Here is a 25332-nt window from a genome sequence, read left to right as displayed (position 1 = left end):
TTGTTCATCTTCCTTCCACTGATGAACCAGAGGCATCAGCTGGTGTTCAGTGTTGGATGGTTTCTTCGTTCCATACTCTTTATCACTCTCTGGCCCAGGCAGCATATCACATGTAGCAGAAGATTAGGAAGTGCTGTCTTTAAATAGTAGCACGCAAGAAAATATTGCAGGGTCTTATGAAGTGTGGGGGTGGAGATGGATATAATAATTATAAGAATAAAAATACCCCTAGGGGCACCTGGGTGGCTCAGTCGGTTGAGCGTCCAACTTCAGCTCAGGTCATGATCTCACGGTTTGTGAGTTCGAGACCCGCGTCGGGCTCTGTGCTGACAGCTCGGAGCCTGGAGCCTGCTTCGGATTCTGTGTCTCCCTCTCTTTCTGCCCCTCCCCCACTCATGCTCTGTCTCTCTCTCAGAAATAAATAAACATTAAAAAGTTTTTTTTTAAAGAATAAAAATAACCCCAATTTTTAGGCTATTACTTTGTGCCAAGTACTAATTTAAATGCTTTGCATGCATTTTCTTCTTTATCTCAGTAACTCTATGAGTAATTATTTCTATTATTTCTACTTTGCTGATGGGTCAACTGAGGCACAAAGAGGTTCATAAATTGGCCATTCAGTTAGAAGAGCCAAGGTTCCAATCTAGTTGGTTCAGAGCCCATAACCATAACCTTAATTGTGACATCCGACAATGAAGAATATGCTGAACTGGCAGTTAGAAAATAACCAGAAAAGTTCAACTGAGGGAGATCCCAAAGTTGCTGTATAGATTCCTCCTGATTCATTCATTGTTTCATTAATCCATGTACTCATTCATTTTTTCATTCTCTCAACATGCATTTACTGAAGAGTTACTTTATACCAGTTATTAGGAGTACTGATAAAAATTGATGGCCTCTGTCCTCTTAGATCTTATAGTCCAGTTGGGGAGACGTATAAGTAAATAGATGTGTATCCTGCTGTGTGATAGGTGCTAAAATAGTGGGAAACCTTAGGGCGTTGGGAACAAAGAAAAGCTTATAGACCAAATTAAAAGGATACCACAATTTATCCAGGACTTGCATTCCACACCTTGCGCTCTCTTTCTGGTTTCTGCTTCCTCCCTACCTTACTGGCTTCCCTGTTTCCCTCCAGCCTGTCTCTTACTTTGGTCTTTTGGTGCCCCCCCCCACCCTGGCCTCCTGAACTCCTGGCTTTTGATAGATCCTCTCTCCTATCTTTTCCCTCCTGAAGTTGGTTTGAAATGAATTCTGTCTTTGCCAGAGGGACTCCTGTACTGCAGACGGTCAAAGGCCAGCCCTAGAGGCTAAACCAGGGTATCCAGAACCCACCTTTAATATGACTTTGGCCTAGGAAAGTTGGATATCCAACACAGGGAGCTTTAAAGAGTATGGAGGAATGGATGTGTGGATAGATACCCTGTGTCTTAGATAATTTGGATATTTACCAGCCTAAACACAGAGAAATTGAGTCAACATTCTTTATAGCTCAATCATTGTGCACTATATTCATAGCACCATGTTTTGATCCTTTGCTACTAATTGTGGTTCCTGATCTGTTCACCAGAAAAATCTTTTCTGTATGGAATTAACTTTGAGGCAGGCAGTGTAAATTTCTAAGATGTTTAGACCCTGAGAACTTTAAGGATATTGCACTTTCTCGAATCGCAATCTCCCATTGGCTGCTCTGTCCTAAACAAGATTTCTTTCTTATAGCCATGAACAGAGCATATCCTGGCCAAATGATTTTTGTGAATTAGAGGTACCAATTGAATTTTGCAACTAAGAGAGTATTTGTGGCGATTTCTGTTCGTCAACATGTTTGATATAACAGATGGTAGATTCTACCCTCACTACTGAAGAAATTAGACCCAGAAAGGGTCTGTGGATTGAAAGAAAAGGAAAGGGTTGAGAATCAGGAAATTACCATGAGGTGAAGGAGTACATTTGGTAGGAAGGGTGGAACCAGTGAGAAAATTGGACTGATGTGCAGTTGAAGCCAGAAAATGGCTGTTAGGGCGTTGGAATATACATAAGTGTAGCAGTTCCAGTAGATGATAAGTTTCAGAGTGTGGCTGTGGGGATGAGTGCTGGAGTAAAGCAAAGATGAACCATCCTGGAGTTGGGAGCATTTTGAAACCATAATATTCAAGCATTGGATAGGTCTTGTAAATAGATGCTTCAGTGTTCCAGGATAGTGACAGATTTCCAGGTAGATGGGGACACTAGGTGATCAAGGTCTTAGCTTCATTTAACATAGGGATGCAGGCAAGAGGCCAGCAGTCACAGCAGTGAGCTGCACAGGAGGTAGGTACGATTGTATGTCTGTCATCAGTTGGTATAAATCTCAGAGGAGCAGAGCTTTTTGCTTGTAGATGGAGGAATAATTGTCTGGAAAGGATTATGCAGAGCCATGTTTTGACTCCCAACAGCCCCCGAGCCCACCCACTCAAGGTTTGTTCCAGCTGATGGGCAAATAGTGGTAGTAATAATAATAATAGCTGTGTACGCGTAAGCATTTAATCCACAAAACAAACCTATAAAATAAGTATTAAAACTCCCATTTTCAGAATGAGGATCTTGAGACTCAGAGTGCTAAATGGCAGAGCTAGGATTTGAATTATGGTCTCTGTATCACTGAAGCCTTTGTTCTGCAGTGAGTGGTTAAGAGTACAGGTTCCAAAGCTGTGCGTTTTCCTCATATTTCTAGCGGAGATATGAAGCAGGTAAAGTGTTTAATACATTGCTGGACCATAGTTAGTACTCAATAAATGTTAGCTACCACTACTGTTGTTGTTGTTGTTGTTGTTGTTGAGTTATAGATATTGTCATGTCAGTTCCAGCCCACTGCAGAACTCTCAGCCAGAAGTGGCAGGACTCCTTTTCCCCAGTCAATAATAGATTCTTAGATGGGTAATGGGTTGCAGTTTTGAAGTCTGCAATGTCTGATGCTTTTAGTAAGAAGCTTGATATTTTTGCTTTCGGAAAACCCGTAAGAGGCGAGTCAAGCTCAGGTAAATAGGATGAATACTTTCTCCCCTATTCATGTTTGGACCCAACCCCTTAGCAGCCAGGCCATATATTAGGACCCACCCTCAGAATATTGCAACAATGGTAGGTAGTCTTTCCTGTTGTAGAAACACTCCCCTGGGCCATATTTGCTGTGACTGAATTTGGAATGACGCTGCCCCTTGCTGGAGAACCACAGTGGGTATGTTTCTTCTCAGGGTGGGCCTAGTAAAACCCTAATAAAATGTACCACGGGGAGTAACTGCTTTACTTGTCAGCTGAGAGTTAATCAAAAAAAGACATGTGTATCGAACCACCAGATTGCAGACCTGGCGAGACTTTAAAGATAATTTAATCCAACCCCCTCATTTTACTGATAAGGAAAGGGAGTCCCAGGGAGGGGAAAGGGCTTACTCAGGGTCATACAGCTGGCGGTAATTTTGTTTGTTTCAAAAATTAATATGAACAGTCTTTCTATACATCAATGAATCCACTTTCCTGCCTTTGTAAACACAATAGAATGACTGTAATTGAATTTGTCTTTGACAGTGGAGAAAGCAAGCTTTTAGAGTTTTACACAGCCCCAAAGTCATCAGGGAAAGATAAATTGTCATGAACTCACCTGAAGATCTGCCTATTGACTGACTGTGAGCTCCTCAAGGAATAGGCCTGGTATTATTCATGAGTTAAAGCAAGTTTTAAATCCTGCCTAAGCCACTTATTAGCTTAGGCAAGTCACTTAACCTCGATGAGCCTCTGTTGTAAATTCAGATAATAAGACTTTTGTTTCAGAATGTTTGTGAGCATCGAATGAGGCAAGATATACACAGTGCCTTGCTAAAATAGGAATTCAATAAGTGTATATGTTCAGCAAACGTTTAACTAATGCCCTGCTAAAAGCTAGGAATACATCAATGAATAAGAGAGCCAAGGACCCTGCTTTTATAGAGCTTAAATTCAGGAAGGAGGAGTAGAGGTGAGGGCCACAGAGGAAGAGGTAGACAGTAAATGAGGATGCAGATAAATTAACAGTAATAGTTTCAGGTCATGCTAAGTGCTACGAAGGATTTTAAAGACAAGCAAATGAGATGATCTGATAGAAGATGTTTGGGAGAAGTGGATATTTCAGCCAAGTGGCCAAGTCTGGCTTCTTTAAGATTATATTTGAAGAGGACCTAGGGGGACCTGGGTGCCTTAGTGGCTTAAGTGTCCGACTTCGGCTCAGGTCATGATCTCACGGTTTGTGGGTTTGAGCCCCACTTTGTGGGTTTGAGCCCCACGTCGGCTCTGTGCTGACAGCTGGAGACTGGAGCCTACTTCGGATTCTGTGTCTCCCTCTGTACCCCTTGCCTGCTTACTCTCTCTCTCTCTCTCTCTCTCTCTCTCTCTCTCTGAAAAATAAACGTTAAAAAAAAATTTGAAGAGGACTTAAATCTTATGAAAGATCCAGACAGTCAGAGATCCAAGAGAAGGGCATTCTTGGGAGAGTAAGAGCAGGCAGGACCCAGTTTGACATGTTCAATCAATAGCGAAGATGCTGGTGGTTTCCAGCATGATCAGCACAGTGAGCGAGGACAGGAAATAAGGTTGGAAGCAACAGCACAAGCATGATCTCCAAGTTCTGGGCCATTCTGCAGAATTTGAATTTTATTCAAAAAGCAGTGGGGGTCCATTGCAGTCGTTAGTAGTGAGAGTGACTGTAATAGAGGAAAAACTAAAGATTTGATCTTTGTCCCCGATTCCTGGCACACGGCTCCTAAGATCCTTGGAATCTCTGGCATGAAAAGAGTTCTCTTTTGTATACTGATGAGATGACTGGCGGCTGGTGGCCAGGGGCCACAGACAGCTTCTGCATGGGCTGATTGAGTCAGTGGCCAGTAATTTTATCAATCAAGCCTATGTAATGAAACCTCCATAAAAACCCCTCAACAACAGGGTTTGGTGAGCTTTGAGTGGCACACCCCAAAGGGCATGGGAGTTCCACACCCCCCCCATCCCTCAAACCTTGCCTATGTATCTCTTGTATTTGGCTGTTCCAGAATCACATCCTTTATCATAAACCAGTAATAGTAGTGAACGGTTTTTTGTGAGCCATTCTAGCAAATTATCCGTCCGAGAGGGGGATAGCTGGTCATGGGAACCTCCAGTTTATAGTCTATCAGAAGTACAGGAGAGTCCTGTGACTGGCATCCAGAGTCGGAGGTAGTCGTGGGGGACTGAGCCCTTAAGCCTCTAGAGTCTAACGCTACCCCCGTGTAGTGTCAGAATCAAATTGAATTCTAAGACACCCAGTTGGTGCCCGGAGAGGTAGAAAATTGATTGGTGTGAAGAAAAAAACCTACACATTTGGTGTCGGAAATACTGTGTGTGACAACAGCCCCAGGAGACAAAATCTAACTTACCTCATTCATTGATTCATTCAGCAAACACTTATGGATTACCTATTCTGGCCAGGCACAGTTCTTACTACAGTAAATGAATCAGATAAAAATCCCCGGCCACATGGAGTTTGCATGCAAGTAGGATAATAAATATGTAAAATTCGTGGAGCGTTTATTCACTGTGTGCTGGTAGTATTCTAAGTGCTTTGCCTGAAATACCTCATGTGATCCTCACAGCAGTCCGATGAGAGGCATATTATTCCCATCCCCATTGTCAGAAGAGGAAACAGACGTACAGAAGTTAAATCATTTGTCTGGGACAATCTAGCCAGTCAGTAGTAAAGCCCAACTTCAAACTCTGGCAGTCTGCTATCGTCAGTCGATCATTTTAATCCCTGCACTACCTTTTCCCTCTCTGATAAATCACTTCCCTCTCTGATAAATCACTCTGTATACTGTAAATCAGTATACAAATCCTGCTGCTTTTAGGGCACCAAAGTGGAAGTCAGGAGACTAGTTAGGATATGGTGGCCAGAGAGTGGGGTGCTGGAATTTTCAGTCGTGCTGCAAGGAAGTATTGTTATTCCCACTTTACAAATGGGAAAACTGAGGCTTAGTTCAAACGTCTAGTGAGTTGGCAGAGCCCAGATGCAATCCCAAGCCTACCTCAAAAAACCCAAAATCTTTACATGAGCGTCTCCATTTCCTGCAGAACACCCCCTCCTTTATGATCAGGAGGCTGAATTGAGGTCTATTTGGAGTCGAGATTTCAGAGCTGGGCATTTGCATTTGCTTATTTCTTTTTGGTAAACATTATATAATTGGAAATTAAATATAAATATTCCAAGAATACACATATACATGTACAGTGTTGTTTCTTTTACCTTTTACAGTTTTTGCTTTGGTAGATAGTATACGTAAAGTGAAATGCACAGATCTTAAGCACAGAGTTTGATGAATTTTGAAAACTATATATGCCCAAGTAATCACCACCCCATGTGGTGAGTAGATAGGTAGGTGGATGTATTGACATATAGATAGGTAGAACTTAAAATTATAAATGAAGTGCAAGTCTTCACATCATGATTAATAGTTACGTCTTCTCCCACTCTTTCCTTTCTCTCATCCCTCCTTGCTTCTCAATTGACTTTGTTGTCATCAATGCATGGAGGTTACACAGAATACCAGGTGCAGGTCAAAAGATGACTGTATGAAAAAAGAAAAACAAAACAAAATAAATAAAAGAACAACTAGCCATTTCTTCATGTTTGCTGGAGGAACAAAATCACATTGCTATACTTTCTGTTTTTCTATGGAGGGGTCATGTGCCTCAGCCCACACATTACCATGTGAACTTGTTTTCCAGTAAAATGACTCAGAGTTCGTCAAGAAGGCAGATTCATGTATTTCAGAGAGCTATGTGTCAGCATCTCTGGAAAAAGGTATGGTGTACTGTATTGGCATATCATGCGTGCGTGCGCACACACACACACACACACACACACACACACACACTTACTCATTTTCAGCCAGGGAGCTCACACAATTAATAAGCAGCAGAAATGGGATTTGAGCTCAAGCCTAGGGGACTCGCAGACCAGGCTTTTTGCATTACAGGGAAGACAGGAGCATTGAGTCTGAGTGTGAGGCTAAGCAAAGGTCCAGAGTCAGAGCTGGGGGCTTGAATTCTGGCTCAGCTACATATTGGCTTTATGACCTTGGGCAGATTTCTTACACTTTGCTCACTTCTTTGATGCATAAAGTGGGCATAGATGACAATATCTATGGCATAAAGTCGTGTTAAGGATTAAAAACGTCCCTTACATAAAGCTAGTAGCACAGTGGGCAGCATAGAGTAAGCACCTGGGAAATGTTGGCTTGAACCAGTAATAAGGCAATGGGAGTTGTCTGCTAAATCAATGGGTGCCACACTTTTTGGATCAGTTAAAAAAAAATTTGAGCTTGGATTCTTAACACATGGAAAGTTACTGATGCAGAGGCATAGATGTGTTCTACTATGCTTGTAGATTATGTATACTGTAAAGCAGATGAAATATAGCTGAAATAAAATATTTTTAATACTTGCCTATCATGACACTTTCATACTAACACTATGCAGCGATACCTAAAGGTATATTTTATATCTATGGCCAGGTGAGTTTCTAATGATTTTTAGTGTTTTGATGATTTCTGGATGATTTTATATGTGCCTGCATGTCTATATCTAGATAATTTTGATTTCCTCCCAAGTCTTGTCTTACCTGACCAGGTCTTCATTGCTTTTAGATTCTAACATGAAGAGGCTACTACCAAATAAAAGTATCACCATTTTCTTATTCCCTTGGATCTGAATTCTCACCATTACCTTTAATTCATTGACTGAATGTTTTTCAGCCACCTGCCCATTTTGCAAAGGTTGGTGTAAATAAAACCAGGCAATACGTGTAAAGCCACTAACCTGGAACATGTAAATGACGACACGGAGCAAGTCCTTGGATGTTGGGAACCCCGGGCCAGCACCCTGCTGTCATCCCCTAGGTGTTGTAGAGATCCCGTATTTCTTTTAAGAAACCTCACACATCTTACATGATTCGTGTCTCTCCGATGTGTGGACCAACTCACCACCCTGCTGACAATCTGCATGTTAAATGCTGGTAAAGCTCCACTAATTTCTTTAGACCAGAAATCCTATAAAGGGCACTTCTAATGTGTTCTCCTGGAATCCTGATGAATCATTTCGTGCACTCCTTGGAGTGCAGGTGTACCATTTTAGAAACACTGGCTTACCTGATTTGACATTGCCCCTGTGATGCAAGCCCTCACCCTTTCATTCAGCGACTCTGCAAACATTAACCAAGCCCCTGTGAGTACTAGGACCGTGCTAGGCTTGACCCCTGCAGTGCCGCGGTTCTTGCCTTCGGGGAGTGTGCAGTAGAACCCTCACCAGGCTAGATCCTGATTATTCTTCCCTGTGGACCGTGACTCTGGACACTGCCAGGCTTGCAGTGCCCTTTGGTACCTAGGCCTGGATTATCTGACAGCCTTCCCAAATTCTTAAAGCCATTGTTTTCCCTCCCCTGGCTAGGGGAGAAGGTACCAGTTCCTGCATTCCTCCGATGGCTGATATCAGTGTGTCTGCCACTCACTGAATGCCCATCTTCGTGAGTGCTGAAAAGCCCCATTCTTTCCAGCCTAATTTCCCTGGATAACTCACCCCAGGGTAGCCTAAAGCCCTTTGCTAGCTCCCAAGCCAGGCCATAACACATGAGAACTGGGTGTGTCCTGTGCCCACACAGGCCTGGTGATTGCCAGTGCTGCAGCCGGAGAAGTGGTGAGCAGTGTGTGTGGACTGGTATCTCGGCCTTGACACGGCAGGGAAGGGTCAAACCCCATGAATGCGGTCTTTCATGACCATGGTACAGGGCCCCCATTTTTTCCTACAGAAAGCCTCCACTTGCTTTCAGAAGTGACGATCCAATGTGAACTTTCATGGTTTATTTATAGTGCTGCCTTATAGAGAGAAAGAAAAGAAGTGATTAAAATGTGCTTTTACAAAATATTTTGTTTTTAAAAGGCTTTCATTGTGTGGGCAAAAAGGAAAGAGAAAAGTCACTGCATTCATTGTGCTGTCTAGACTCTCAAACAAAGAGGGTAGCGTGCTGCAAATTAAGATTGTCCAGCTCCTGCCTGCCGACAAGAAGTATGAATTTTGAGGCCAACTTCAAACAAACCCTTTTGAACAGAAATATATTGTGGGGGGGGGTGACTATATTTAGCACGTGTCAGCATTCCCATAATAAATTCATATTGTTATGCTGTGGTAATTTCCAGATCTACTGCAGCCAGTGGGTTCTTGAGGTTTTGGCTTAATGTTAGTTATTTGGAGAAATTAGAAAAGCCAGCAGTGCTGTTTCTGATGACAGCAGTGATTCTCTGGGCATTCTCCATATTGGGTCCAATACCCGTAATGAGGCCTGCCTCCCAGGAGACAGGGGAGAGGAGCACGAGTCGTTTTGAGTGCCTATGTAAGCATAACTTTTTTTTTTTTTTAGAATGCAGTATTTTTTTATCCTTAAATGATCAAATCCACAGATGTCACTGTAGAAAAATTAGAAAAGAGAAAAAAAATTACCACCCATGCTCATGAACCTGTTAATGTTCTAATATATTTTCACCCACTGTTTATTGTGCATATCTAACTCGTGTTTAGGCAAACGTGATTCTTGAGACAGAAATGAGAAACGACGATCTTTTTTACTCCCACTGCCCCCTAACACTTGTGCAGTGAGGCTAGTTTTTTCCCTGCCCTGGTAGTTCCGTTGCTTTCTTCGATAAGTACACAGCCAGCCTTGGGTAATACAAGTTTTATGGTCTCCTTAAGTTGTGAGACATAGCCCAGATTCAGAAATTAGAATATCAAGGAATATATAATAATCATTACATGAGTTTTTATCCCAAGATAAGACATCTCCCCACTCCCCAGCAAGGGTCTGCTGCACATGACAGGACATAACTGTGATCAGTGTTCTCTCTTCCTCATTCCCTCTCCCGCGTATTTGTTTTTCCTCTTGTTCCTAGTTAGAGGGTGGAAGGGAAGAGAAGTCAGGGGTGTAGAAAGTTCTCATGTGATCAGCTCCCTTAGCCTACTAGGTGTTTGTAGCTAGGCTCCATCAGAGATTTTTTTTTTCAATTTTTTTTAATGTTTGTTTTTGAGAGAGCTCGAGTGGGGGAAGGGCAGAGAAAGGGGAGGACAGAGGATCCAAAGCTGGCTCTGTGCTGTCAGCACAGATTGGGGGCTTGAACTCACAACCCGTGAGATCATGTCCTGAGCCTAAGTTGGATGCCTAATAGACTGAGCCACCCAGGCACTCCCATTGTAGAGATTGTTTGGAGATCCCCCACTTTTGGAAACGTCTCATGTGTAGTATCTTGTCCTTGTTAATGCTACTCTTCAAATAGACTGTTTACTCTTCATTCCTTAGACATCCAGTAGGGTCATCTGAAGCTTCTTTATGCAGACCCCCTCTGCCTCATTGGACAGTATATGAAACAATCCATGACCGCTTTCTCACACATGGGCCACCTAGGGTTCATGGGAACCAGCCATGCCTTTTGGAGTCTGACAGACTCTGGAAGTGCTGGCTGATTCCAGTGCTGGCTCCTTCACTTCTACACTGATGCCGCCCGCCAGCCCTCCTCTTCCAGACGGGCATCTCACTCAGTCCCCTGTGTCCCACAACCTCAGGGACACATATCAGGTTCCCTGTTGTTCTCATTGAAGCCCTGCTCTCTTGACTTCTGAAGGGGGGGACTCCTCTCACCCCTCCCCTGGAAGTAGGCCTCATACACAATAATCCAACGATTCAGTCCTAAAAAAATCTCTCTTTCTGCCCTTCCGTGTGGATGAAAGTTCTAAGAGTTGATTAATGGGTCCTCAACCACCTTTTTTTTTTTTTTTCTTTTTCCCACCAATTCTTCAGGGTGGTCTGTTTCCAGCTCACTTTGGTATCTTATATCTGTCAACTTTAGATCTCAGCCAAAACTTCCATTTGAGCATTCTGTCACGTGTATGACCCTTAAGTTCATTCATCCCATAGACATTCCCTGAGTGCACGATACACCAGATGCTGAGTCTGGCGGTGGGAATAATTGTAACAGTTCCTGTCTTAAGGAGCTCAGAGTCTAGTCAGGGAGGCTGGTGTGCTAACAAAAAATTGTGGTGCCATGTCATAAATGCTATGATAGATGGTAGCACAAGTTGCTGTGGGAGCAAATAATTCAGTCTAGGTGGGAGGTAGGCCACAGGGATGAGTCAGAAAAAACCTCCTCAGTGGAGTCAATACCTGAGCTAAGTTTAATGTTGAAATCTATACTTATTAAAGAAACCCCTCTTTTTAAACCTTTAAAATCTCTAGTGCTGGTGTTTGTTTCTCAATAATTTATTTTATTTTATTTTTGAAGTTTATTTGTTTTAAGAGAGAGAGAGAGAGAGAGAGAGTGCATGTGCGCAAGCAGGAGAGGGGCAGAGACAGAGGGAGAGAGAGAATCCCAAGCAAGTTCTGCGCTGTCGGCCCAGAGCCCACGCGGGGCTTGATCTCACAAACTGTGACCTAAGCCAAAATCAGGAGCCGGATGCTTAACCGACTGAGTCACCCAGGCGCCCCCCTCACTAATTTATTTTAAAAACAGGCAAAGGTAATGTGAAGAAGGGAAGAAAGCCCTGGTGTGTACCACTTGTCCACACAACTGTTTCCCTGGGAAAGGAAAGGACATTTATGGAGCACCCTTTATAATACAAATTTCCTGGGTCCCACCCATGAAGGCAGTTCTGGAATGTCCTCTCAAGTCCAAGGCTTGAGGTCAACCAAGAGGAGTATTTCCTGAGGGCATTTTCAGGATTCCAAAGAGCAAGAGGAGGCAGAATCCACTCTGGAAGGACTGCAGAGCACTACTGTGAAAGAAGAAGTGAGGACAGAACAAGAGAGTTGGCAATGGAGATTGCTGAGGCCATCTTCACAAGATATGGGGCTTACTTTAAAGGAACCAGAACTTAGTCTATGAAGGAAAATACGGAGTGAGCGGAGCTCTTAAAATATCCTTGTGGAGTGGAGTGGCAGCAGTCTCACTAAAATGTGTTTAAATGTTTGTCCCTTCACAAAATGGCCCCAGATTGTCCTTTTTAAGTTCTTCTAATCATGGTTTCCTTTTCAGTAATTTTTCGTAATTTAGAAAATCTCCCCCTTTCTTATGACTGCCATTTTCTTTTGTCATCACTGTGCTTGCTGACGTCAGCATCTCTTATTTCCTAGTCAGCCCTTTTAAATCCATTGAGGATTTATCTAGATAACCAGATAACTCTCAGAATGTTCATGTCATCCTTGGGGAAGAGTTGGTAGAGCATCCTAGCCAGGGTAGAAGACATATATGTAAGTGATTAGCAGATGAAAAAGTATCAACTTTCCTAGCCCTCAAATAACTACAGAGAAGAAGTTTATCTACTTCTAGCAAAGTGTTTATCACACTCTATTTTGATCGCAGTAAATGTCTCTTCCATTCTCTGGTGAGCTCCTTAATGAAAAGGCCCATGCGATCTTCGTATCTGTTTCCTGTGCATGTTGAATGCTGCGCTTGGTACATAGAAGGGGCTTGGTTTATTTTATGAATATTCTAGGTGCTGAGTAAGCAGTAAGTAGACAGAGCTCCTGGCCTCATGTGGCTTGCATTCTGGTTAGGGCAAGGAGTGGGAGGGAAGATAAGGTGTACATAAAGCGGTAAGTACATGGCATACCAGAAACGAATCAGTGGTAAATAAAATATATAATACAATAATTTATATAAATGTAAATAAATGCATAGAAATAATATATAAATTATTTCTTCCCCTGCTACTATGTAAGTTTCCCCAGGACAAAGGGTATGTCACGTGCAAATCTAGCACAATGCCTGGTACATAGTGAGTAATTAATAGATATGTGGAATAAGAAGTTGTACGTACGTTACCCCAGAATCACTATATCCTCAACAATAAGAGTTCCATAACTGTTCCTAAGGCAGGCCTATTTGAGGAGATGTGTCATGCCATTGCCTGCTGTCTCCCTGGTCGAGTCTGTTGGACTCCAGAGTTTGGGTTCATTCCATTCCCCCTAACTTTTCCATCACCTTACCAGTGTTGGGAGACTGCCCAAGGAAACCTAACCCTCTCATTCCTATAATGGAGCCCACACAAGCCGTGGTTGATCTTGATGCTGCACATATCAGCCACGTCCACCTACCCACTGCAATTCACCGTCTGCCCAGTTGCCCCATTGTAAAGACAAGAATGTCCTGAAGTCATATTCCAGAGTTCAAGTAAATTAGACTCAGCCCACAGGCCTCACATCTGTGCTCACAGTGTTAAAGAGTGCTGGAAAAAAGAGCTGACAATGAACTGAAGAGGTCTTTTTTTTGGTTTTTTTTAGTCATTTATTTATTTTGAGAGAGAGAGAAAGAGAGGCAGGGAGAGAGAATGCTTCATACTGCCAGTGTGGAGCCCAACATGGGGCTCGAACCCATGAACCGTGAGAGCATGACCTGAGCTAAAATCAAGAGTCAGACGGTTAACCTACTGAGCCACCCAGGCATCCCTGAACTGAAGAAGTCTTAAACATGTTATCCTGAAGAGCAGGTGCAAAGTGGGTTCCATTCAGTTATTGTTATCTTGAGTTTAAGTAAACAGTGTACTTAGTCGCTAATTATATTGCCTTCTTAAGCCCTCCTCTCCAGGTAATGAGAAGGGAAAATAATTTCCTGTTCTCTGCAGGTGGTCTTAAAAGTGCTTTGCCTTTTGGGGTTGGTTATGCCCAGAAGCCTTCAGTACTCAGTCATTTATTAAGCCCAGTCTGTTTGGTCATAGATTTAACTTTTCATGTTCATTGGGTTTTATTCTCACCACCAAAGAGAAGTTGGAAAAAAAAAATGGACCAACTGAATATCCTAAGGGGGAGTGGTATCTAATTAGAATGTTCTTGCACATGACAAATCACTTTGATTTTAGCTTGCCAACTCAGCTCTTTTTTTTCCATTTGACAGGAGGCAATGTCTAGAATGAGCAAAGTTGGGAAAGTCGTGTTTCCCAGACTTGAGGATAAAAGGTAAGTTTGTATTTTTTATATGCACAATACTGAGGAATGAGGACATACAAGGATAAGTAACTGGAGAGCTAGAATAAACCTTGGGGGCTTCTAATCCAGTTCTTTCATTTAATAGTTGACACAACTGAGTCCCAAAGAGGTGAAGTTACTTTGTTACCTAAAGTCACAGAGCAAGGTAGGGCCAGACCAGTGGGTCAAATACAGACTTCTGAACTCTCAGACCACTAATCTTTTCCCTATGTCATTAGCTGCAAGTCTGGTCTTTTGTTCTAAAATGGGGGATCTCTTACATCTTCCATTAAAGGACACAGTAGCATCTGTCTGTCCTTCCACCCTTTGCATCTCTTGGCATTGGGGACTACTACATGACCTTGGTCAGTATTTTAACCCCAATTCACAAAATACTACTTTACTGAGCTCTTGCTATAGGCAGCACATTATGCTAATTTGCCTGTGGCCAGGGTTTAGAGGGGAATAAGACATAATCTTCTGTATGCACATAGATCATTTCAGAACGAAAGGAGAGGTTCTACAATAGAAGTATTACCAGGTGACAAAGTAATCCAAGGAAGAAAGGAATGTGACCCTGTAGGGGTGAGAGAAAGCTTTTGAGAGGAGACAAAGTCTACACTGTCTTTAATGCTTGAAAGAAATGGTCTCACAGACCAAGACAGGAAAGGACATTCTCAGTAGAGGGAATAACATGTGCAAAGTTATAAAGGTGGGAACAGCTTGCTATATTTAGATAACCATAAACAACGTAGAATTCTGAAATACAAAGTGTGAGATGGAGAGTGGCAGGAAGTACAATAGGCGAGAGGGGGATGTGGAGGGGGGTCATCTCATAAGGAGCTTTGAGGCCGTGATGGAAACCTCATCCTATGGGCAGACTGGGGATACTGAACTTCAGGCAGCAGTAGGACCTAGCCAGACACAGATTTTAGAAAGATCCCTGTCAGAGAGTGAATTAGAGGACCCAAGGGTAAAAGCAGAGAGGCCACACGGAAGTCTTTTCCATCTGGGTGACAGATGAAAAACACCTATATTAAGTCATTGGCACTGAGTTTAAAAATGGAAGGATAGGGGTGCCTGGCTGGCTCAGTTTGAGAACATGCGAGTCTTGATCTTGGGGTCATGAGTTTGAGCCCCATGTTGGGTGTACAGATTACTTAAAAAGTAAGATCTTTCTCAAAAAAATAAAACAATGAAAATGGAAGGACAGTTGTCCAAGTGGCTTTTATAATTTTAGGGATGTATTTGAAGTTAAGCATAAAAGCAAATCCCACCTCTGTAACAGGCAAAGGTGCCGATCCCACCGAAGAAGCATGATCAGTATTTAACAAAGTTGGAAATGTCCATGGAAAAAGCAATCCAGTTCCTTTTAATTTTCTTAAAGCAGGTTTCCACATGGAGTTGGATTGTTAACCCTCCGAATATAAAGCCCTCCCTGAATTCTGGAGTCAGAGAGGCAGGCCATTTTACATGGGGGAGCTCAAGTCAGGAGCATTGAGAGGTCTGAGTCCCCACTGGCCTTGGAAGTCATCGGCTAGCAGCTTCCTCCTTTTGTAGAAAGATTCTTGTTCTTCATCTCTGCTCTGACCCTCCCAAGACATTTGAGGGAAGTCTATTTTTAAGTTCTTTCAGTAAATCCACATGTTCTTTTGAAAAGCATCCTTAGCTTGTCAGCTGGGAGCCCTCCTCTGGGGAGGCAGCACATGTGGTGCTCTAGCACCATCTACAGGCAGCCCAAGGTTTGCAAGTAGAAAGCTAACACTTCCTTATGAAAGACTTCAGCATCTCCTCAGTACCTCAAGTCACATTACTATCTGTACGAGACGTTGACTTAGGTCTGTGCCCCACAGAAGCCACTGACTGAGTGTGGGGAGAATAAGAAGAGAGGAAATTCAGCTGATTTTAAAATTTAGGACCACAGAGAGCATAATCTAGTGACTCTGGTTCAATATGCTTTTTTCAGAAAGATCCTCAATCTCATCCTTCTACCCAGACCAAATTTATCTGTAAACGTAGTCACTTAAAAGTGCCCTGGGGAAAAAAAAACCGTGCTTCAAAGAGAAGGATCAACAGAGTAAAAAGGAAATCTGCAAAATAGGAGAAAATATTTGTGTATCATATATCTAATAAAGGATTAATACATAGAATGTAGAGTACTCTTAAGACTCAACAACAATAGGGGCGCCTGGGTGGCTCAGTCGGTTAAGCGTCCGACTTCAGTTCAGGTCATGATCTCGCAGTTCGTGGGTTCAAGCCCCGCCTTGGGCTCTGTGCTGACAGCTCAGAACCTGGAGCCTGCTTCACAGTCTGTGTCTCCTCTCTGCCCCTCCCCCATTCACGCTGTGTCTCTGTCTCTCAAAAAAATGAATGAACGTTAAAAAAAATTTAAAAAAAAAGACTCAACAACAACAATAACAACCCAAATCAAAAGTGGGCACTGATCGTGAGTAGATATCCCTCTAAAGATTACATACAAATGGCCAACAAGCACACGAGGAGATGTTCAACATTGCTAATAATTAGGGAAATGCAAATCAAAACCTACAGTGAGATACCACCTTACACCCATTAGGATGATTACCATGAAAAAAGAGAAAATAACAAGTGTCAACAAGGATACGGAGAAATTGGATCCCTTGTACACCATTGGGAGAAGCATGACATGATGCAGCCACTGTGGTGGTTCCTCAAAAGCTAAAAATAGAATCACCATATGATCCAGAAATTCCGCTTCTGGGTATGTACCCAAAAGGACTGAAATCAGCATCTCAAACAGAAATTTCTACTCACATGCTCATAGCAGCATTGTTCACAGTGGCTAAAATGCGGAAGCAACCCATGTAGCCAGTGGCGGGTGAATGGCTAAAGAAAAGTACATACATACAGTGGAATATTATTCAGCCCTAAAAAGGAAGGACATTTTGACACATGCCACAACATGTGTCAGTCCCATTTACAGATAAAGAAATTTAGACACAAATGGATTAAACAACTTACCCAGGGTCACAACATGGATGAACCTTGAGGGCATGATGCTAAGTGAAAAAAGCCAGTCACAAAAGGACAAACATTATAGGGTTCCACTTATATGAAGTACATAGAGTCAAATTCATAGAGAAAGTGGAATGGTGGTTGCCATGGGCTGCAGGAAGGGGGAGGAGTTGGTGTTTCATGGGCACAGAGTTTTAGTTTTGCAAGCTGAAGACAGAGCTGTGGATGGAATGGTGATGGTTGCACAGCAGTGTGAGTGTATTTAATGCCACTGCGGTGTATACTTAAAAATGGCTAAATTTCATGTTATGTGTATTTTACAATAAAACATTTTTTGAGAAAAGGAAAAAGCACAGGGGGAAAATGTGCCTTGGACCTCAGCTTCCCATGTGTAAAAAAAAGGAAAAATGTAGTCTATCCATCTTTTGGTGTTCCAGGATAATGGAAGGATATAAGAACAACATTAATCCCTACTTGTGAACACTTGACAGCTCACAGAATATTTCATGTCTAAAATTCAGTCAATCTGTGACGGAGGTACGGTTATCATCCCTCTTACGGCAGGGAAACGGAGACACCATTTAAAGAAGTTGTCCAGGGGCACCTGGGTGGCTTGGTTGGCTGAGTGTCTGACTCTTAATTTTGGCTCAGGTCATGATCCCAGGTTCGTGGGATCAAGCCCTACATCAGGCTCTGCACTGAGCATGGAGCTTGCTTAAGATTCTCTCTCTCTTTCTCTCTCTCTGCCCCTCTCCCCGCTCATGCTCTTTTTCTCTCTCTCTAAAATAACAAAAAGAAAAGTTTTTTTTAAAGTTGCCCAAAGTCACCCAGACTTCTCTGCCTGTGAAGCCAATACTTCTTCCACTGGGCAAAGAATAGGACCAATGAACAAAGTTGCTGCAAAGTTGTCAGGATTAAAATTGAAAATCTTCAGGGCACCTGGGTGGTTCAGTTGGTTAAGTGTCTGACTTTGGCTCAGGTAATGATCTCATGGTTCATGAGTTTGAACCCCACGTCGGGCTCTCTGCTGTCGGTGCAGAGCCCACGTGGGATCCTCTGTCCCCCTCTCTCTCTCTCTCTGCCCCTCCCCTGCTCAGACTCTCTCTCAAAAATAAATATTTAAAAAACAAAATAAAAAATAAAAATTGAAAATCTTCAAGTATATGAGAAGGTTATTGACCCAAACTCCCTTCGAACAGGTTTGATATTCCAGAATGGAGATATCCATCTCATATAATATAAGAAGTATTTAATGGTAAATTGTCATAGAGTATTGTTAGAAGGAGAAAACTTCTGTCCCCAAAATCATTCTATGATTAATAAATTTCGAGGCTCATAGAATGGGTTTTAGTAGAATCTACTTAGTGCAAGAGTGTTGATAATGTTGGAATATTAATTTTTTTTAATGTAGTAACCATAATTGGCACTGATAACCCTAAGATCCGGACACTATTCTCAGTGTTTTTCATTCATTGCCTCATTTAATTCACCTAACAGCTCTAGTGAGGTAGATTCTATAATTATTCCCATTTACAGATAAAGAAATTTAGATACAAATTGATTAAGGAACTTACCCAGGGTCACACATGGCTTGGTAGATTCTGGAATGTTCTGGAAAGAACTCTTTTGGAAGGAGTTCTCAGGAAAGAAGTCCTCTGGAAGGAAGTTGGCTTCCTCAATCCCATGTCAACCCCACCTCATGTCAGCCCCTCCCAACCAAGAGGAGTAAGGACAAAGTTACAAGTGTTCAAGTATAATTTGTCTTAGCTGCTATTATCCCTTTCAAAATCAGGCTGCCTTGTGGCCAACACCACATTCTAACAGGTCCAGGGATAACAAGTCTACCAGGACCCAGATGGAGAGGAGGATGGGAGGGCAAGATCCACCCAGGGATGCCTGGACGGCAGGGCACAACTAGAGGGAAGGCCTTAGTGACATTTTCACAGGATTGTACTCCCAGATAAAGCAGTCTGCAAAGGAAATGTAGGTGTGGAATCCACAAAGGGTGATGAAAATGTTCAGTCTCTTCTCTTTTCGGGCTGTGGTTTTTAAACCAGTCATCAAACCTGGGGCTAGTCATAAATGAAATATTTATGAAAGCTGGGAGTGAGAAGGGGCCTATGTTGAGCCTAAGCCTCTTAGTATGTTATAGTGGAGGCTGTGAAGTCAGACAGACCTCAGTCTGCATTCCAGCCTCGCCAGTCTTTAGCTGTCCTACTTTAGATACGCCTCTCTGAGCAAATGTCTTCCCTTCTACAATGAGGATAATAACACCCCACGTAGGTTAAGGATAATAGCGATGAATCATGCTGATCCATTGCTCAGGATGCTAGAAGCATTCACAAAATGGGAGACGTCTGCATGACCATAAGGGATATATTCCTGTTCTTCTGAATATAAGGGGAAGCTGCATCGCGGTTGTGTCTGAGATCATTCAGCATATTCATTTTTCTCCCACAGATACTATGACAAGAAATACCAAGTATTCCTGAAGCTGGTTGAACACCAGAAGGAATATGCAGCAATCATGAAAGGAGACTGAGCAGAGCGTGCAGGTGCCAGTGCCAGAAGGTTCTGCGTCACTACATCAGGGATTTCTGTCTTATCTTATATTCGAGACCCTTTAGGTATCACTCTATCATTTCTGTATCGTCTCTTAATAAAGGCAACCGAGACGTGTGCAACCAGAACTAGAGTCTTCCATCCCAAAATACCACCATGATGTAGTTAGCAGTTTCTGCAGACACTACCATAAAGACAGAAGTTTTCCATAAGGTTATAGGGTCTCCCATGGGACGAGACCTTGGAGCCCATTCAGCCCAGGGACAGCTTGCACTGGTTGAGTCACTGTCAGCCATCAAATGAAAGACTTGCATTGCTTTAGGTATGACAGCTAATGTTTATTTTATAGGGTGGCTGAAAGCCTTTTATTAACATCTTATTTGGAAATAATTTCAAACTTACAGAAAAGTTGCAAGAATAGGAATTATGCAAGGAACACCCATGCATCTTTTACCTCTAATATTCACCCCATTGGCTTTACCAATTGTACGTTCTTTCCACACACATATATATACATGTATATGTACATACACACACGTGAATTTTTGAGTCATTTGAGAGTGAATTTCCTTAGACTTTTTATATAGCACTTTTATTTAATTTTCACTCATATTCCAGTTTTGTCAACAACTCAGTGTCCTTTATGGCATCCCCCCCACCCCTCCTGTGTAGGATCCAATCTAGAGTCAGATACTGCATTTAATGACAGAATCCTCATCTTGCAATTACCATGTTAAAAATAGGTACTGGTAGGAATCATCAGTGGATCCAGGAGGGAATTTTAACAAGTGGCAGGATGTATGCGTGGTCTTAAAATGTCTCCTCCCAGATTGTTTAGTACTTACAAGAGGAGAAACAACATTAACTATACAGGGAAGAAATGGGACAGCATCTTGATTGGGGGATGAAAATTAACTTCATATGGGTAGATGGACATCACGTGCCTCTAGATGTGCTAGCCTGAGGTCACAGCCATCAGTCTGGCTGGGAATGCATAGCCTGAATCTAATCATAAAAAAAACATCAGACAAACCCAAAATGGGCAGCATTCTATTTTTTAATGGACTATATTCTTCAAAAATGCCTGTGTCATAAAGACAAAGAAAGGCTGTGTAAAGTTTCCAGATTAAAGGAAACTAAAAAAAAACATAAAGACTATAAAAGCTTTCGATGGAGACAAGTATTTGAAGAAAAAAAAAAAAAGAAGGTTGATACCATAACACATGCATAAACACACATAGACATACACATTTGTACATATACACACTCACACACAACATTCCAGACCCAAGAGTAACCACTAATGTTGGCTCTAGAGCCGCCATAATTCAGATGAGTTTGGATAGAGGACACGTAGACTTCAGCAGGTAGGGAAGAAAAGTCACTACAGGTCAGTCCATAAACATCATTTTATTTTTTTTTAATTTAAATCCAAGTTAGTTGACACGCAGTGTAATAATGGTTTCAGGAGTAGAATTTAGTGATTCATCACTTTCATGTAACACCCAGTGCTCATCCCAACAAGTGCCCTCCTTAATACCCATCATCCATTTTAGCTCATCCACCCACCCACCTCCCTTCCAGCAACCCTCAGTTTGTTCTCTGTATTTAAGAGTCTCTTATGGTTTGCCTCCCTCTCTGTTTTTATCTTATTTTTCCTTCCCTTCCCTTATGTTCATCTGTTGTGTTTCTTAAATTCCACATGTGAGTGAAATCATATGATATCTGTCTTTGTCTGACTGACTCATTTCTTTTAGCATAATACATTCTAGTTCCACCCATGTTGTTGCAAATGGCAGGATTTGATCACTAAGTAATACTCCATTGTATATATATACCACATCTTTATCCATTCCGTCAGTCGATGGATATTGGGCTCTTTCCACAATTTGGCTATTGTTGACAGTGCTGCTCTAAAGATTGTTTACAGGGACATGTGCCCCTTTGAATTAGCATCTTTGTATCTTTTGGATAAATACCTAGTAGTGCAATTTCTGGGTCATAGGGTAGCTCTATTTTTAATTTTTTTGAGGAACCTCCATACTGTTTTCCAGAGTGGCTGCACCAGTTTGCATTCCCACCAGCAAGGCAAAAGAATTCCCCTTTCTCCACATCCTCGCCAACATCTGCTGTTTCCTGAGTTGTTCATTTTAGCCATTCTGACAGGTGTGAGGGGATGTCTCATGGTTTGATTTGTATTTCCCTGATGATGAGTGATGTTAGCATTTTCTGTCTGTGAGCCACCTGGGTGTCTTCTTTGGCAAAGTGTCTATTCATGCCTTCTACCCATTTCTTCACTGGGTTATTTGTTTTTTGGCTATTGAGTTTGGTAAGTTCTTTCTAGACTTTGGATACTAACTCTTTATCTGATATGCCATTTGCAAGTATCTTCTCCATTCCATCAGTGGCCTTTTAATTTTGTTGATTGTTCCCTTCACTGTGCAGATGCTTTTATCTTGATGAGGTCCCAATAGTTTGTTTTTACTTTTGTTTTCCTTGCCTTCCGAGACATGTCTAGTAGGAAGTTCCTGTGGCTGCGGTTAAAGAGGTTGTTGCCTATTTTCTCCTCTAGGATTATGATGGTTTCCTGTTCAACATTTAGGTCTTTCATCCATTTTGAGTTTATTTTTGTGTATGGTGTAAGAAAGTGGTCCAGGTTCATTCTTCTGCATGTCTCTGTCCAGTTTTCCCAACACCATTTTGCTAAAGAGACTGTCTTTTTTTCCACTGGATATTTTTTTCCTGCTTTGCCAAAGATTAGTTGGCCATACGTTTGTGGGTGCATTTCTGGGTTCTCTATTCTTTTCATTGATCTATGTGTTTGTTTTTGTGCCAGTATCATACTGTCTTAATGATTACAGCTTTGTAATATGGCTTGAAGTCCAGAATTGTGATGCCTCCCACTTTGCTTTCCTTCTTTAACATTTCTTTGACTGTACAGGGTCTTTTCTGGTTCCATACACGTTTTAGAATTGTTTGTTCTAGCTCTGCGAAGAATGCTGCTGGTATTTTGAAAGGGATTGCATTGAATGTGTAGATTGCTTTGGGGACTATCAACATTTTAACAATATTTGTTCTTCCTGTCCATGAACAGGGAATGTTTTTCCATTTCTTTATGTCTTTTTCAGTTTCTTTCATAAGCTTTCTTAGTTTTCAGCATATAGATCTTTCACCTCTGATTAGGTTTATTCCTAGTTATTTTATGATTTTTGGTGCAATTGTAAATGGGATCTATTCCTTGATTTCTCTTTCTGCTGCTTCATTATTGGTGTATAGAAATGCAACTGATTTGTAGACATTGATTTTATATCCTGCGACTTTTCTGAATTCACATATCAATCCTCGCAGTTTTTTTGTGGAGTCTTTCAGGTTTTCCACATAGAATATCATGTCGTCTGCGAAGAGTGAAAGTTTGATTTCTTCCTTGCCAATGATCTTCCTTTGCCAATGATTCTTCCTTGCCTTTTATTTCTTTTGGTTGCCTGATTGCTGAGGTTAGGACTTCCAGTCCGTCAACAAACATCTTGAAGTTCTTACTCTGTGCCAGGTACTGTGCAAAGCACTCGAGCACAGGGGTAAATAAAGTATGGCCCAGATCTCCCCATTTAATGAGAGATAGAGACAAGTGACTACAGTGTAAGAGGTACTGCAATAAAAAGGGCCCCTGCTGGAGCAGCTGGGCGGCTCAGTCGGTTAAGTGCCTGACTTCACTCTGGTCACGATCTTGCACTTCATGGGTTTGAGCCCCGCCTCGGGCTCTGTGCTGGCAGCTCGGAGCCTGAAGCCTGCTCTGGATTCTGTGCCTCCCTTTCTGTGCCCCTCACCCACTCACACTCTGTCTTTCTCTCTCTCAAAAATAAACATTAAAAAAGGGGGGAGGGGGCACCTGCTGCCGTGGAGTGCATCAAACACCCGGAAAAGGAAGAAGCAGCAGAGGGTTGACAGGTAGGATGGAAAGGAACATGGTATAATGGCTTTGAGCCCTGGCTCGGTATTCTGGGCCTGGCTTTCCCTCTTATTAGCTGTGTCACTGGAGAAAGACCCTTAACCTTCCTAAGCTTCAGTTTCCTTATTTTCAAAATGCAGATATTCATAGTACCTACTTTACAGGATTACATAAGGATTAAATGAGATGATATATGTAAAGCACTTAGGTTAACTGCCTGGACCATGCCTATTTTTTGCAGGGCCTGGTACCTAGAAATTGCTCAGAATATTATAAAAATTACTGAGTAGGATGACCCTACCCACTTGTGAAGGCCAGCTCTACAGTGGCATTCAATGCTATCCAAAGGATATTGACATCTTGGACATGGTCCAGGTTGAAGGTGGGTATGTGTGTCCAGTCAAGCAGCAGGAGCAAGTCCAGCTCATTCAGCTCGCTAGACCCCAGCCAGCACTTGGGCCAGAGATGAGAAGGATTGGGGAGTTGGGCTCAGCACATCAGAGGAAAAATCGGGTACAGTAGGACCCAGGCATGATGTCAGGACCACATCCGGACAGGCTTAAACTGGTAAAGCGGATCAGCACTGACTCAGAAACAAGGGCAGGCCTGGGCCTGCTCTGGCAAAGCAGAAGTGCTGTGCAGGGTAGGAACACGGAGGAAGGGGAATGAAGAATTTTCCTCTATGTTCTCTCTAGTCCTTAACTACAGTGCTGAGAGGCAGACAGCACTAACCTCACATTCCAGCTGAGAAAGTAAGGCTCAGAAAGGATGAGCAGCTTGTCCAGAGTCCCCCAGGTGATAGAGCTGGCATTCAAATTCAGATCCGTCCCAGTGGAGAGCTTCGGGGGTCACCCCCTTATCATAGCTGTAGAGGAATTCTGCCCCAGCACCTGCTCTTTAGTGACAGTGCTCATGCTGTGAGTGTCCCATGCTCTCAAGCAACTGCTGTCCCACTCAAACATGACCCGGGGTTCCCCATGCTTTATAGAAAAAGGAAAACACACACGGATGAGGCAAGGATCATGGGAACCCTAGGAATCCGCTGGCATCTCAACAGTGAGGGACAGCTTGATAGAAAAGCTGAAAGATCTTGGGCAAGATTCTTAACCCCTAGGCCTCAGTTCTCCCCATGGGTCAATACGATAATCCTGCTACCTATCTTTTAGGGTTAGTGGTAAGGAATCAGAAAACTATGTGTAAAGTTCCTAGCACAGAGCCTGGCAGTAACAGGCACTCCACAAATATTGTTTCTACAGTGTTCTCTTTGGGCCACCTGGCCAGAGGGTTAATTCCTAAGAAAATTCTGGTTCCTACTATAAAGCCAGTGTTTTAGGAAAATGTAAGTGTCTGTGTGTGTGGATTTCTATAACCATATGTAGCTTGAAAACAAAAATTTTAATGGCTCCAATACTCACCTTCTTGCACCGGGAAAGGAGGCTTTATTTAATGCACACATGTAAAGTATAAGTACATTTTGCTTTCATGAAGAAGAATTACAGCGTGGCCAGAATGGTTTGTGGGATTTTTGTTTTGTTTTGTTGCCTACCGAAACCTTTTCTTTCAAGTTGAAGCCAGCCTTGCTTAACGAATCATTTTGCTGAGGAACACATTATAGGTTTTTAGTTTTGACCCCAAATACTTGCCATATGTGAAGAACATAAATGGGGCTTTCAAAGGAGCCCGAGAGGACAAAAGCGGGGAAAGGGAAGTGGGGAATAAAAGACAAGAATGGCAACATGCAGGGTTGCCATAACCCTCAGATGCGACGCCAGTGTTTGCTGGTCCACATGAGGCATATGGG

The 25332-nt window shown here is 42.4% G+C and overlaps 1 protein-coding gene across 5 annotated transcripts in view; it reads left to right on the top strand.

The window, feature by feature from the left end:
• The window catches only part of FGGY (FGGY carbohydrate kinase domain containing), a 419346-nt gene extending 399636 nt beyond the window's left edge, over positions 1–19710 (top strand). For 4 of the 5 annotated variants that reach the window (XM_047085935.1, XM_047085932.1, XM_047085933.1 and 1 more), the window contains 2 exons: positions 13959–14020; positions 19484–19710. In XM_047085935.1, the coding sequence (XP_046941891.1) occupies positions 13959–14020; positions 19484–19565 (144 nt within the window). In that variant the 3' untranslated portion in view covers positions 19566–19710. Of the gene's footprint in view, positions 1–13958; positions 14021–19483 lie in introns of those variants that run through there. The other variant, XR_006963068.1, reaches the window with a different exon arrangement.
• The last annotated feature ends 5622 nt before the right edge of the window (positions 19711–25332 follow it).

The sequence above is a fragment of the Lynx rufus genome, unplaced genomic scaffold, assembly GCF_022079265.1.
Source record: "Lynx rufus isolate CCGP_SWC_20201006 ecotype Redwood Valley unplaced genomic scaffold, mLynRuf1.p SCAF_2, whole genome shotgun sequence".
In the NCBI taxonomy this organism is placed as follows: domain Eukaryota; kingdom Metazoa; phylum Chordata; class Mammalia; order Carnivora; family Felidae; genus Lynx; species Lynx rufus.
This window is presented reverse-complemented; position numbering and strand designations above follow the sequence as displayed.